General features: G+C 35.1%; 1 protein-coding gene across 2 annotated transcripts in view; it reads right to left on the bottom strand.

The window, feature by feature from the left end:
• Cdk13 (cyclin dependent kinase 13) overlaps positions 1 to 16,124 on the bottom strand; it is a 99,160-nt gene that overhangs the window by 18,537 nt on the left and 64,499 nt on the right. For both annotated transcript variants that reach the window (XM_059263375.1, XM_059263376.1), the window contains exons 6-9: positions 15,840 to 16,029; positions 15,032 to 15,088; positions 4,009 to 4,110; positions 3,836 to 3,913 (exon numbers count right to left, since the gene is read on the bottom strand). In XM_059263375.1, coding sequence (XP_059119358.1) covers positions 3,836 to 3,913; positions 4,009 to 4,110; positions 15,032 to 15,088; positions 15,840 to 16,029 — 427 coding nt within the window. The remainder of the gene's footprint in view (positions 1 to 3,835; positions 3,914 to 4,008; positions 4,111 to 15,031; positions 15,089 to 15,839; positions 16,030 to 16,124) is intronic.

The following is a 16,124-nucleotide window of genomic DNA, read 5'->3' as shown; positions in this document are numbered from 1 at the left end:
GGTCTCTTTATTGTTTGCATTTCTTTTAAATACAGAGATTAAAAACATTTTCAATGTACTAAGCATAATCCTTTTCTTTTTACTTATGAAATTTTTGCTCATCCTTAACTAGTGAGCAATGTTTTAAGGTTTCTGAAAATCACTGATTCTATATTTAACTAAACAATATAAATCAACTTAAAAAAAATCAACATCCAGCCAACTCTTGATATTCACATTTCTTAACTGAGTAGGATAAATATGTCCCCTTAATAGAAAGCTCCAGGCTACTAATCCCATTCTTTTTAACATGCCATACCTTCAAGATAATATTTACCGAGAAATAGAGAACATAAGAGCATGAAACAGAAGGTTGGAAAACTGTTATATAATAGATTAAGGAACATTATAACTAATGGTTTTAGAAATACTTGCAAGAATTTACCACTAACATGCCAGGACTGGTTCTTCAAAGTAATACTTTCATAGTGCCATTTTATATATTTAGGGCTTTCTAATGTGTTTTAGCGGTCTTTTTTTATGAATTAAACAATCTTATAGTTTTTATTTTCTTAGGTTATTTTCTCTATCAAAGTCTCATTTCCGTTTTTCTTTTCACACTGTTAAGTTACAAGATTAATTTACATAGTACATGTGTTAATATTCCAAAATGAAATCCTGGGTTTATACATAAAGTTCTACAGCTTTCTGTATTGTAGCTCATTAAGTAGTTTTTAGTCCCTGGTTTTATTTTACTGCTCTCATCTGTCACCTGAATGCTCACTTCATTGGTTTTCATTTTCTTAACTTATACAATAGTTGAGTCGCTCAACGACCGGGATATGTTCTGAGAACTGCACTGTTAGGTGATTCTGTCATCATATGAACATCAGAGGGTGTACTTAAACAAATCTAGTTTGTAAAGTACCTGATGTGGCTTCTTGATACAATCAAAAGAGGCAGTAAACACGAGTTATATAAGGCTGCAGCCAGTAACGTGGCATATTGTTTTACAATAAACTTATATAAGTACAAGTACACATGAGAATACAATAAAAAGTACAAATACAGTAAATAAATAAGCCAGTAACATAGCAATTTATTACCATTAATGAGTATGGTGCACTTAATGATTGTGGTAATTTGAATGTAATTGGCCCCCATATGCTCATAGGGGGTGGCACTATTAGGAGGTGTGACCTAGTTAAAGTGGATGTGGCCTGTTGGTGGAAGTGTGTCACTATGGGGGTGGACTTTGAGGTCTCCTATGCTCAAGCTATGCCTAGTTCAGTTCACTTCCTGTTGACTATGGATCAGAGATGTGGAATTCTCAGGTCTTTCTCCAGAATCATGTTTGTGTACACACTGCCATATCTCACTATGATGATAATGTACTGAACCTCTGAACTGTAAGCCACCCAATTAATGTTTTCCTTCATAAGAGTTGCCATGGTCATGATGTCTCTACACAGCAACAGAAATCCTAATTAAGATAATGATTGTGTGTACTATGCTTACAAGTGACTAACACAGTAGAGTGGGCATCCCAAACTGTAGCCATCTGTACACTACCATGATAAAATAACTATGATAGCATTAGCTGATAGCAATTTTCAGCTTCACTAGATCACCATTGTCCATACAATTTGTGGTTGACAAAATGTCAGTATACACACAGCACGTGACTGCATCGAAGTCCGTGACTTTCTCCTAAACAAAGATTTAACCCATGATATTTTTACATTTTATATACTACTTCTGATTTGTGTATGTATGTTTCAGCAGGCATGTTCATGTGTTGTGGCAGATGTGTGGAGAGGACAGCTTTCACAAATTATTTCTCTGCTTTTCATCACATTGGTCCTCTGGTTCAAACTCAAGTCATTAGGCTTTGTGGAAAGCATCTTTACCCACTGAACGACCTCTCCATTCCTACTGCTCCTTTTAAAATGCATTTTAACTTTATTCTATTTTATTTAGAGACTATATTCTAGTATTTAATTATTTGTGAATTCTCACTTTTGGTGTATTCTAATATGTAACTAATGCTTACAAAAGTTCAAATTAGCACTGAAAAATATACCTATTATTTGGGGGGAGTATCAGTTCCTCTTGATTTTAGTTCACTTGTCTGTCATACCAAAAAGGAAAGATAAAAGCTTAGATGTGTTCCTGGTAAATTCTGTCCCTGCTTTGGTTTTATATATCCCTTAAATTTCATGTGTTGGAAAATTAACCCCAAAGCTCCATGTTAATGGAATTTGATAGGTGTAAATCCTGGGGGTGGGGGTTGGGGGTTGGGAAAGTCAGGAAGACTCATTAATGACGTACTGCAGGGCATCTCTACTATAAAAGCTAGCCTCTGGTTAGCTTTGTCTGTCTCTCTGTGTCATCTTAGGGCTTTGCACAATTTACTATTAATAAAAAGGACCTCATCATCTACTCCTTCTCAGTCCCAAACTGCCAGCCTTGAGAATCATGAGCTAAACAATTTTTATTCTGTATGTATTATCTAGCCTGTGGTATTCGGTCAGTAACGAAAGGAAATAGACTGAGATAGCCCTTTATATTTGTAGTTTCATTAAAAGTGTCATGTTTGGACACCCGTGGGACACGTGCTTCCATTTTATGAGGCAACTGGCTGCCCTGGAGTTGAAGCAGTGATAATTCTGGCCGGGGTACTTCTGACTGTAGGCATGCTATTCCCCAGAGAAAAGAGACTCTAACACACCATTTGGGTTTTTGTTTTGTTTTTTTTTGCTGTGCTCTATAGCAGAAGAAAAAATAATCTGATTCAACCACTGGAAAGAACAATATTAAGTTTGGGGACTCCCGCCTTTTTTTTTTTCCTGAGGGGAGAATTAAGGGGTAGCCAAGTTCTAATAGTATAATGAACTTCCCCAAAGGCAGAATGTCCGTTCTCTGGACTTTCTTCTTTGATTAAAGTGTTCTCTTTCTGGATTGTATCTTTCAAATTTCTAAGACAAGTTGGGAATCCGTCTCTGGTTACTGTCTGTTGCTCTATATTTTTTTCAGTTAGCAAAGAAAAAATGCTGTAAATTTGTGTTTCCTTTAAAATTCTCTATAAAAACACCTTATTCTCATTGAAACTTTCATGCAAATCTTCTAAGTTATACATTTACATTGTTATAGAGAAAACCAAACTCCTTTAAAAAACAAAAGAATTTAAAGCTTGGTGAGATGACTTATACTTGGAAATCTCAGCACTAGAGAGACTAAGGCAAGAGAAGTTCTAAGAGTTCAAGGTTGGCCTGCGTTACACAGTAAGCTCAAAGCCAGCCTGTGTTAGAATATGAAATCCTGTCTTGACAGGAAAAGAAAAACCAAAAGAGAAAATAGAAAAAAAAGAATACTCTTAAAATGAAATATAAACAGAAAGTTGACTAATGTGTATAAGCTAACTGCTTGTGAGTTATATCCTGAAAGCCTATAAAAAATGACATATGTTGATAAGTACACACATATATTCTGGTATGCACACATAGACACAGTTATATGTAAACTTACTATGTGTACACAGAATGAAGTATTTATTCATGAATTCTCTCCTACCTCATATTACTCAGCCCTATGAGGGACTAAGTTCTGTGATTTAATCCATCTCTTCGCCACAAATATGCCAGAATAAACAAAGGAACAAACAAAAACACGTTTAAGATCCTTAATTTTACTGGAACGAGTATCAGAGGGCCCGTACACTAGTTTGTCCTCCATTTAGTAGTCGCTAGACTTCAAGAGAACCATGTTGCTCCCCTGAAGAGACAAGCTTGAAACGAGCTCAATAATCTGTGGAGTATAATGTCATCCATTCCCAAAACTGTCACCAGCAGCTTACCTTATTAGCTCAAGCTGTGCAAGTTCCTGATTTGCCTGAAATATAGGCTTTTTAGTGAAGAGTTCACCAAGGATACATCTAATAGAGAAAAGTACAGCTGTCAGTATTCAATTTTCTCATTTTAATTCACTATCAAAACTTTTTAGTACCATAAGCCAATGTGTCTATCTTACCCACAGCTCCATACATCAATAGCTGGTGTATATCGTTCTTCTCCCAAGAGTAGTTCAGGTGGACGGTACCACAAAGTAATGACCTTGTTCGTATATGGTCGACTAAAAAAAAAAAACAAAAAAACCAAACAAACACAAAAAGCCCTCTTTAAAGTTAGCATTTGTAGTAAGAGATTCTATTAGGAAATGCAATATATTTTGGATAATCAAAACAATCCTACAATCACATTTAAAACTAAGATATTTAATACACAATCATAAAATGCATGGACAGTAAGCAGAAAATCCTTCAACATGAGAATATAAAAATAGGCAGTTAGCTATTAGCTGTAATTTGGTCAAAGAGAAGTCCCTCATCAACTCAATTGCTGAGTAATGATTTTCCTTTCCATAAAAGCTTTTTAAATGATGAATTCATAAAGGAATGGATTCACAAACCTGGCAAAGGACTAACAAAACAAAATGGAATTCAAATTGAGATCACCTAACAAAATGCCTGCTTTTGTTTTGGGTTTGAGGATTGAATCCAAGACTCTTCATGTGCTAGGCAAGTGCTCTACCCAAGTCTTAACAAAAGTTTGCACTTTATTTCCGTGTGCTAGGATTCAATGTGGGCACCACCAGAGTTGGCCCCTAGCAACTAGACATATCTGTGAAAATATTTAGCACATTTGGATGCACTCTGGTTTGTGAAAATAAAGTAGATACTAACTACAAAAGTAGTAGTGGTCTAGTCTACACAGAACCACAAGCTACAGCAATGGTGCTTTATCAGAAAACTACAAAAAGAATATACATGTAAACAGAGATTACTTAAATCTAGCCAAGTTATAATAATGTGAAGTCTGACTATCATCACAGTACAAACTCAGCAGCAAAGTATTTCTAAATATCAGACAATAGTCACATTCTCCATGATTTATATGAATGAAAATGACCCTAAAAAAATCAGGACCTATAGCTAAAGGATAGACTTCAGAGTAACTACCTCTTTAGAGCAATTATAAACCTTATAATTGTTTTAGATGTCATCCAAACGACAGGGACTACAAGGACAAAGAGTGAATTCCCCAGGAAAGCTGTATTCTAAGCCCATTCATTCACCTGACATGGGTTGGATCAGATTCATTTGGGGAAAAGAAAAAAGTGCACACAATTTAATCCAACAACTTCTTTTAGCAAACATAGGTCTGAAATCTCAGGAAGCCTAAGATCCATCTGAACTGCTCTGCCACAACTCAGCCAAATTTCTCTAAATAATCTGAGCGCTAATACTGTAAGTTATCAATTTGGGCATCATAATATCCCAAGCCCCCAACCCCCGCAAAAAAAAAAAAACAAAAAAAAAAAACCTTCTGTTGACATTGGTCAAACTGAATTAAGCAGTAAGAGTCTAAGGTTTTTTGGTTTGGTTCAGTTTTATTTTCAGGCAAAGTCTTACTATCTAGCCCTGGCTGGTCTAGGATTTGCTTTGTAGCCAGGATGGCCTTGAGTTTCCATTAACTTTCCTACCTCTGACCCCCAAGAACTAGGAGTCAGGCATATACCACTATATCTGGCTAGAATGCCTATGAAGCAAATGAAAATTGAGTATACTTTCCTTAGCAACATCTCTTTGCTTGTTTCCTAGCATCAACTATCTTTATATAAAGTATTTTAAATCCTGGCTGTTCTAATAAAGATGTACTTAATTATTCTTATTTAAGCATAATTCCTTCCCAATTTTCTTACTTACTTCCCATTAATTCAATGATGTACAGCAAAAGACCTGCCAGCATCAGGTCTAATCTCTACTCTCAATAATTCATTTTGGCATGATTCCACTGTCTTAAACTCTATTTTCTATCTTGACTCAAAAGTATAAAGGCTCATTCACAAACACCAAGCCCAGGAAAACACGGGCTACAATAGAGCACTTAAAATGTAACATTAAGGTGACATGTAAATGAGCTTATTGGGGGAAGAAAGCTTGGAAACCTATGAGGACTAGCTTCTAAATTGTTTCAAGGGTCTATACGCACTTGAAGCTTATGCTGTAAGACTGAAACTAGGTTGACTACTCTCAAAGAAATATTTAGATTGATATAAATCTAATTTTTTAAATTTAAAAAATAATGAAAGTTTTAGAGAATCTACAAATATTCAGGTGTTGAAATTTTATTTAAAAAGTGTTCAAAATAAAAGATTAGTTTACATGTCACATATCAAATTCTATGTAATTTATTACATAGTCAGTTTTAGCTTCAAGTTTGGCTAACAGCCTTTATCAAATTTAGAATAGTCAATTTTCAAAATGATTAAACACAAAATGACACAAAGTATAGTTCTAAGTGTATCAAGGTATTTAATGTACAGCTAATTGTTTTCTAAGTATTTCTAAAATGTTACCTTTTATCAGATACTCTCTGCTTGTTTGGTACACATTCCAATGCTTCTTCTATACAATCCTAACAATTTCAGAGCTTGGGGGAGGGGTGTTCAGGGGGATAGATTTGGTTATGGTGTTTCTTATCTTACAAGTTTGACAAGATCATTCTATGAAATTCAAAAAGATTCATGTAAAGGGATACACCTAAGAAAGATTTAAATGCTTAATTTCTCCAACAATACATGATAAAATCTTCAGTGGTTTCTTTCATTCTGTAATTTGTAGTATTTTTGAGACAAGAAGGAAAGCCTTCAGGTAACTAACTACTCAAGAGAAATCCAGGTCATTCTGCTAAAACCTACCCAGCTGCTGCAGGAAGACAACCCAGGGAACCTTTCTTTGCTTTTGTGGGTGGGGAATGGGCATGATCTCCCCATGTAGCCCCCTCAGGTAGGCCTCAAATATAAAAGGCTTCCTGTTGTAGCCTCCTAGATGCTAAGATGACAGATAGTATTCATAGCTAGCCAGGAACCATCAACAAGCTCATCTTAAATACTTTTTTGAAAAAAGGATTTCAACAGTTACAACCCAAGTCTGAGCCACTACTACTAATTCAACAGTATAGTCATTGGTTTCCTCACCTCTAAAGTGCCCTTGCCTGCCATCTTTTTAAAAACATTTTGTTTTAAAAACATAAAATCAGGTCATATCCGACTGCAAATAAATAGAACTTCAGACTCTTAAACACCAGGGTGCTTCCTAGTAGCTGAGCTTCTCCTACTGGAATACTCTTTGTCTGGGTCTTAATTAAATTTTCTTTGTTCACCCTGAGATCTTAGTTCCAATTAACTTCTTCAAAGACAGCTATCCTAACTGTCCTATCAAAAATTCCTCCAGCCACTGTCTCTACAGCCAGAATCCTAAAGTCATTATTTTACTTGAGTTGTAGCACTACTTAAATTCTTTAACTTCTCTGAATACCACGTAAATGAGACAGGGATTTGGTCTTCTTTTACAGTTCTAATGCCTAGCCTTTGGATACTTCTTACATCATACTCTGTCCAAGTTAGTACTTGTGTGTACTTTTAACTGAGTGGCATGCTGTAACTACTTAACAGTAAGTACAAACTTTTTTCTCACGCCCCTTCTTTTCTTTTGCCTTTATACTTTTTAATACTTTCACATTCCTTTTTATCTTGTAAAGAAATAATTTTTCAATTCCTGTAACATAATGCTATACATTGAAAAATAAAACTCATTTTCCCCCATAGATGCTGTCATCGTAAGACCACTTGTCTACTCTGAAATGTGCAAGTTTGTAAGTATCTATAAGAACCTACATCATAGCTTTCAAAAGTTAATTTGTTACCCACTGCTGCAAATCTTGTCTCCTGTTTCCACAACCAGCAGCACTTGTGGTAGAGAACAAGCGCTGTCCTCTTGGACTTGCTCCTTTCTTCTACAGCAGCTGCCCCGCTATATACACTACACTGCTCATCCTCACTGCAATGAGGTGTGGCCATGCAACCAATTGCATGCCACTGAAACAGGAATATACATGCTAAGACCCTTTTCTAGACATGATTCTTAATACCACCCCCTTCTTTTTGTATTTCTGGCAACAGCCTTGGAAGGCATTATAAAAGATAGCAGATTTTCCACCCAGGTTTTCTGGATGACTGTATGTGACAGTCACCATCTGAACTGATGCTATGGTTAAAGATTAATGGTAGACTGAGATAAGCAACAATTATTAAGTGAGAAATTATAATACTTTAAGCCATTACTAAATGTTTACAATAGTTTTGCCTCTCCTAACTCTAAATGTATCCAGCTACTTAATTAAGCACTTATAGGTAGGAGTGGAGACAGATTTTCCACAATATGTACTGGGCTCCAACTATTCTCCAGTAGAGACCCTTATGATATAATTCACCTCTTTCTAACACATAGTCCAGTGCCTAGTTCTATCCACAATAATTTTTATCAAAATTTAGTGCAACAGCTTTCTAATCAATTTTTCTTGCTTCCAGATTTTCAATTCACTTTCCAAAACACAGTAAAAATGATAGTCTGAAAACATATTACTAAGACTCATTGGTTCTAGTGACTAGTCACACAAGGACAATAAATCCCTTATTACTGCTTCCTGCTCCAACCACACTGAATCTTCACTTCTCTGAAATTGCTGAGCAAATGTACATTTTCTAGAGCAAGGAGACAGAAACCAAGGTGGAAAAAAAAGACAGCAAAAAAAACCTTTGAAGAAGTGAATGGTGCTTTAATGTTTTAAACAAACTCCTTTAACAAAACAAGTTGGTGGAGCATTCCTGAAATCCCAGCCATCAGTAGGCTGACAGACAGGAGGATTTTCAGTTTAATACGGAGGTTAAGGCCAATCTGGGCTATACAGTAACACTCTAACTACAATTTTAAAAAAGTAGGTTGGTGCTCTGGTTCTACCCCCAACCCCTGCTCCTCCAAAAAGGGTGCCATACCTCATTTTTCATTTTACTTTAAGTGAGAAAAAAAAAGCAAACACTGAGAAGTATGCAGACAGAAGAACTTTAATCATAAAAGCAAATTTCAACATAAGGAGAGCTAGGAGGGCATGAAGCCAATTTCACAAACCACATCACTCAGCATAGTTTATACAGTATTATCAAGAAAATGTTCCATGTTATGAGTAGGTTGTTGTATTTACAAAGGTAAAGATTAAAGTAAATAAGATTGAAATTATGGTTAAAAGTAAAAATAACTTAAATCCCAAGAAACTCAGAGAATTGTTGCAATCTGAAGAGACAATCCAAATGTAGAAATAACTTAAAATCCAGAATCCTCAAATTTTAGCTTTTCCACCTTGGTCTTCCTGGGCTGGTTACCTACTGCCAACATCCTAACGATAACACACCATAAAAAGAATTTAAAAGTAACAAATATATTTTTTTCTTCATGGATAAAAAAATAATTGTACTTCTGAAAAGTTAATCCTGTCTTTTTACAAAAATTGAATCAACACTTTATTGAAGATACAGCACTGAAAAAAATAGTTATTTGGTTGTATGCATTTATTCACTTAGAAAAGGAGACAGATTGAGAATATGAAATGAATCATTTCAATTTATTTCCATACTTGTTACATAATCTAATCAAGGACAGACAGACTGACACAAACACCATGTCAGTAAATTTAGAGTTCAATAAGTGAGTTCAATAAGCTGTTATTTACAGGTGGCAAAGCTAAACTTTATAAATACTTCAGAAATAAGAGTCTAAAAGTCAGTGACTCTCAACTGCACTTTCTATTAAGTATCGCCCTCTATAGACCACTACCAACTTGAGGTTTGCTTTACAGTGCCAGGTATTAACCCCAGTACCTTGAGCGTGCTGGGCAAGTACTTTACTACCAAACTAGTCTCTGGCCCCCATTACCAGTTTTTGAAAAGGCAGAGCTGACACTATCATTTTATCAATAAGGGAAGAGATATCTGGAGAGGTGGGTAACAACAGCAGAAAAAAAAAATTGCCTTAAAAAAACTTTACCTTAATGTAATTATCAAAATAGTTGGGGTTTTTATGTTTGTTTTCACTTATTAGCTTCCTATTTTGGTATTGTGACAGAGTTGAACATGACTATGGGAAAAATGAAAACTCTGTAACTTGGCATTCCACTTCTAAAACAAAAACATGTATATGACAGGGGAGCTAGAAGGATAAAGCCAGTTAAATTCGGCAAATCTGGGACTAGAGATGGGTCAGTGGTTAAGAGCACTGGCTACTCTTCAGAGAACCCAGGTCCAATTCCCAGCACCCATATGGCAGCTCAAAACCATCTATAACTCCAACTCCAGGGTATCCAACACCCTTCTAGCCACCTTGACACTGCACATACATGGTTCATATACATACATGCAGACAAAATACTTATTCAAATAAATTCAGCAAACTCTTTACCATAAAACTGCTACAAAAATTGTTGGTAGCCTAATGGTACCCTTTAAAAACACAAGATCAAGGTATGATTCAGGGGGCTGAAACAGAACATACTACAGAGAAAAATGTTTCTGTCCAGAACTCCACATTTACTTCCTAGCTCTTTGGGAACTGACTGGCAGTATGAACAAACAAAAGCTTTTTTGACTGAGCAAAATAAAGACACTTACACCACTCATCTCAGAGGACTTTCTCTACAATTAATTATCATGAAGCTAGCTACTTAAAAATAAATCAACATATAAAGACCTTCCCTTTGTCCCCTTTCTTTAAACAATTCAAACTGAATTAGGGACTATGCTAAGCATTAATCGGTGCTTAGGCCAAACAAATAACTATGGTTGTAGTTCTTTAGTGTCCAGCAGTAATATAGTTATAAATTATAATAATGTACCAAAGCGCTACACACACAAAATAGTGATGATGATGATGATGTGCCACAAACACATGAAAGAAGATGCAGTGACACATTTTTCAAAATGAAACAATGGGAATTACAATTGCATATAAAAGAAAAACAATTTATGTAGACTTGCAGAGGTATTTCAGAACACTGTGTTTAGGGAATTGTAAGTTCAACAATGCTACTATGGGGGCATGGCTGGAAATGGCAGTGTCTAGGAATGGGAGTAGAGAACAACATGAAACAAAAAGACTAAAGGCAGGGAATATTCTTTAGAGGGATATGTATGGTTGGTAATATGTATGTACACACATACATACATACATACACACACACACACACACACACACACACACACACACACACAATCTGTGAAAACAAATGGATAACCAAAGAAAAGTAGTATCTTTTTTTCCCCTGACATGTTAGACAGGGCTTAATTTAAGATATGCCGATCACCTAGGTAGAGATGTGCAGTAAACAACACACATGCTTGATAACCTGAAAAAATACCAACATTGGAAATTTAGATTTGTAGTGAGAACATGAATGAGATTGCCAAGGAGGTGGTAGGAATGGGACAGTAGGACATGCTAGAAAATTTAATTGCCTTTTCCATTTCACATAATCAAATTGGTGAGTACATGAAGAAAGAAACTGCAAATTTATTTTGATTTTACACTTAAGTCATCGACCTGAATGAGATTTCCATTTGTGAAGGCTGTTGAGGTACGTTATTTACTGTTATCCATATCACTCTGTAGTAGTCTTTCTCTTGTCTTATTGTCATGGTTTATAGTTTTGTCTCCAGCCTCCCAAAAGATGCTCAGCATTACCCGGAAACCCCAGAGTTCCCTGTAGTACAGTAGAACAGCTCTGCAGATCAGAGCCCCCTTCTCCCAAAACACATTTGGTGTTTTAAAGCATATGAAATAAAGCATTGTTTCCATCTCTAAAATGACAACAATTCTAGATTTAGGGACAATGAAAGTCTCTAAACAAGTGGCAAGAGAGAAATAGCCACTAGATGGCAACATTGCTTTTCACACAGTCTGCCTGAAAAGGATGGGTTAGCAAGTGTTAAAACCCTTTTCCTCCTTTCCCCTCGCATGGGATCACACAGAAATGCAGCAGACTTTCGTTACTATTTAAGTTTTGATAATGGCAACTTTTAGAAACATAACAGGTATGTATATTTGTTAATTTGTTTGAATATTTTGTAGGAACTTTGCAGCATTTTGAGTTTTGGTAGTTTTGTGAGTTGAACCCATAGCCTCAAACACGCCTCACAGGTGCTCTACCACTGAGCAACACTTTGAGCCCAGCATTTGGAGATGTAAAGATTTGTTCTTTTTTATTTTATATGTATGAGTGTTTTGCCTGTATATCAATAAATGCTCCTTGTGTATGGCTGGTGCCATGGAGGCCAGAACCAGAAGATGGCATTAGATACCCTAGAACTGGAGTTCCAGATGGTAGTTAGGTGGTATCACATGGCTGCTAGAAACCAAACCTGGGTCCTCTGCAAGTGCAAAAAGTCCTCTCAACTACTGAGCCATGTCATCCAGGCCCAAATTTAGAAGCATTAAATCCATCACCATAATATTTAGAGTCATGAAACTCACTAACTGGCTTAACCAAGATTTTAAAGCAACACCAATTCAGTGGCAGAAGTAGCACCAGGAGGTCATTTCAAGACCTAACTGAACTACAAAGTATGTCTGAGGCTGACCTGGAATATATAGCAAAGACTCTGTCTCAAGAAATCCTTACAACTGGATAGGATAAGGATAAAGCAAAGTAATCTTTCTCAACTTATGACTACAAAATTGATTTTCTTCAAACTTCAAACCAGTAATACGTGTAGTTATAATGTTTCCTCTAAAAAAAGCAGTTAATTTCAATTTTTGTGGAAACACTTTTGTTGTCCTATGGGAAAAGACATTTATAATATATAAATGTAGCTATACAGTATTTTTTCTGGAACATCTATTCCAAATGCACAGGGATATCTTCTATAAAAAGAACTTTTTAGTTATAAAAGGTACTTAGGTGTATACCAATATGGATGAAACATAACAAGAAAGAAAGAAGGGAATTACATTCAAGTATGACAGATAAATTGCATCAAGCAACTGCAGTGAAATTTGAGGGGATTAAGAAAATAGAATCCTTAACCAAATAACCCCACCCACAAAGAATAGCCAGATTAGTCAGAAATTTAAAAATGGTTATTCAAGTGAAGTTTTAGATTAAGGAACATTAAGATCATTTTCTTTGCAAATTCTACTAAAAGAAACATTACTATATTGTAGAAATATTTAAAAATTTAGAGCCAGGCATAGAGATGCACATCTTTAATCTCAACACTTGGAAAGTAGAAATAGTTGGGTCACTAAGATCAAGGCCAGTCTGGATTACATAAATACAGAAATAAGAGTTGAAAACCTGAACTATATAGCTCCTCGACCCTTAAAGTCATTCAGTCCTCTACATCAGCAAAGACACAACAACAGGAGAACTGATGAAGAAAGTATGTCATACATGCATATAGAATTCCATGAAGGTGGCGAGAAAGGGAGGTGGGAGAATCTGGGAGTTGGGGTAGTTGAAGGAGTATGACCAAATATAGTATAGGAAAAAAAAATCTAATAAAAATAAGCTATAAAAATAATAAATACTGTGTTGTTCAATGTTGTGAGAACATGATGAACCTGAAAGACATTAGGTTAAATAATTCAGGCACAGAAGATAAAGATCACATGATCTCACTTGTATATACAAGCTAAAAAAGTTCAACTCAAAATCATACAAGGCAAGAGTGGAAGTCACCAAAAGTTGTGTGTTCAAGATTGAAAACTGGTCAAAAAATATAAAATTTTCAACTAGATGGGAGATGTAAGTTCAAGAGATTTATCAAACACCTTGATGAACATAATAGCAATTCAATATTGTCTTGAAAATTACTAAGAGTTTTTTTAAGTGTTCCTACTACAAAAAAATTAACATAAGACATTAGCTAATTAGCCGGCTTTAAACATTCTACAATGTTATACATAGTTCAAAACAATTTATTGTATATAATTTTATACACTGTTAAAAAATAATTTTTAAAAAAGATAACATCACTTAATTCACAAATGTATAATTATACAAATATATAATTAAAAGCAGGAAAGGAATGAACTACACTGACTACATTTATTAAACCCAATCAATCCCACAGCTTATTTACATAAAATCATTATTTCAACAAAATGTTTTATTTTAAAAATCTGTATGAATTCTAATAAGAGTCCTATTTCTTTACCACCAGACACAAAGGGAGCCAGTCAGATACACACCCCAACTTTAGCCAGAGAAGCTCCATCTTTCTCTATCTTACACACTGAACTTCCTCACAACTGCTTGTTTAAATAGTTCCAGGGAGTTGGGAAAAAAGACTACTGTAGATATAAGTAAAACAAAAACAAAAAAGGTGAAGTCTAAAATAATAAAACAAAGTTTTAAATTTTAAACGTACTATTTATAAAGCATATATCAAACTTTATTATTAAATACACAATTAAGAACCTTAATCTCTAGATCCGCACTAAAAACTTAAGTATTAGTTTTTAAAAAGTTTAAGTTCATTGTAGTCATATTTAAAGTTCTACATTTTAATAGAAATTTTATTTATCCACCATTTAAAAATCAAACTTGTAGCCGGGCGGTGGTGGCTCACGCCTTTAATCCCAGCACTCGGGAGGCAGAGCCAGGAGGATCTCTGTGAGTTCGAGGCCGGCCTGGGCTACCAAGTGAGTTCCAGGAAAGGCGCAAAGCTACACAGAGAAACCCTGTCTCGAAAGAAAAAAAAAAAAAATCAAATTTGTTTAAAAATTAAATATACAAATTATAAAATTAAATCAGCCAAACAAGTTTTTTCTTTATTATTCAGGAAACATAAACGTCTGTATTTAAAAAAAAAAAAAAAACAGGGCTGGAGAAACAGCTCAAGGAGCACTTGTTGCTTTTTCAGACTACCTAGGTTCAGTTCCCAGCACTCACAGGGTAGTTCACAACCCTCTGTAACTCCAGGTTCAGGGGACTCAAAGGACCTCTTCTGACCTCCACGGGTAGAAGACATACACGTGGTACACATACATACATGTGGCCAAAGACTTATACACATAAAATAAAATTTTAAAAATTAACATTCTAAATTTAGTTTCTAAAACTGAACTTTGTGCTTACAATAATTCATCTCAAAGTACTCTTACCTTTCTTCTGAGCTATATAAACGAGCAAGTCCAAAATCTGCAAGTTTTATCTGTCCTCTGGTAGAAATAAGACAAAATAAAAAAGCATTAGTCTATCATGAATCTGATAATATGTATTTACATTCTATTCCTGGTGCTCAATTAAGATACAGTTTAAAAAAATATACAAATTCTTTCACTGAACTGCTGTACTACAGGCAAGATTAACCAGAGGAAAATGAACAAGGCAAATTTACAAAGTAACAACTAGAATCTTGCTTGGATAGTTTCTTTTTGTTGTTGTTATGTACCCATTCAATCATCCATATCTACAAGTTCTTAATTTTCAGATTCAACCAGCTGTAGATCAAAACTATTGGAGAGACTATATTGTACTGAAGTCATGTGTGTTAATATTTCCTACATGACAGTGTACCAACTGTTTACAAAACATTTACATTTTCAATCTAGACAAATACTACCTTAATTTATGAAAAGCCTAAAGATCCTAAAAGGATACAGTGTATAGTCTTAGAAACAATCTCCCCACCACCCCCCCCCAGGGGCTCAACACACTTATTTCAGTGGTGCTAGTGTGACAGTATCTCAGGTGCTATTTCAGTACCCAATTAGGAAAGTAGTACCTCAGTGACATCTAGACAGAGTACTTACTCAAGTAGACAGTACTCTTGAACTAAGTCATGGTGTCTGAAATTTATGTTTAAGCTGACTGTTGTTCATTCCCCAAGAAATATGAAGCAATAAACTGAATTTTACAGGAAGTTATATATTGTATTAACACTTAAATACATAAAGCTCATATCCATACCTATTATTTAGAAGGATATTTGAACATTTAATATCTCTATGCAAAAAGTTCTTCTTATGACAATAATCCAGGCCTTCCATGAGCTGTCTCATAAAAGATTTTATATGATTTTCATTAAAATGAACCAAGCCTGATTCCAGTAGTCCCATCAGATCATGGTCCATATATTCAAACACCAGGTAAAATGCACCTGAGAATGAGAACAATTAACATATTAAAGGCTTTTATTCCTATAATCTATCTAGAGATTCAAATTTTTTTAAATAAAATACTGGGATGGGGGGA

This window comes from Peromyscus eremicus, chromosome 5, assembly GCF_949786415.1.
Source record: "Peromyscus eremicus chromosome 5, PerEre_H2_v1, whole genome shotgun sequence".
In the NCBI taxonomy this organism is placed as follows: Eukaryota; Metazoa; Chordata; class Mammalia; order Rodentia; family Cricetidae; genus Peromyscus; species Peromyscus eremicus.
Note: the sequence above shows the minus strand (reverse complement) of the source record. Positions and strands in the feature narration are given on the sequence as shown.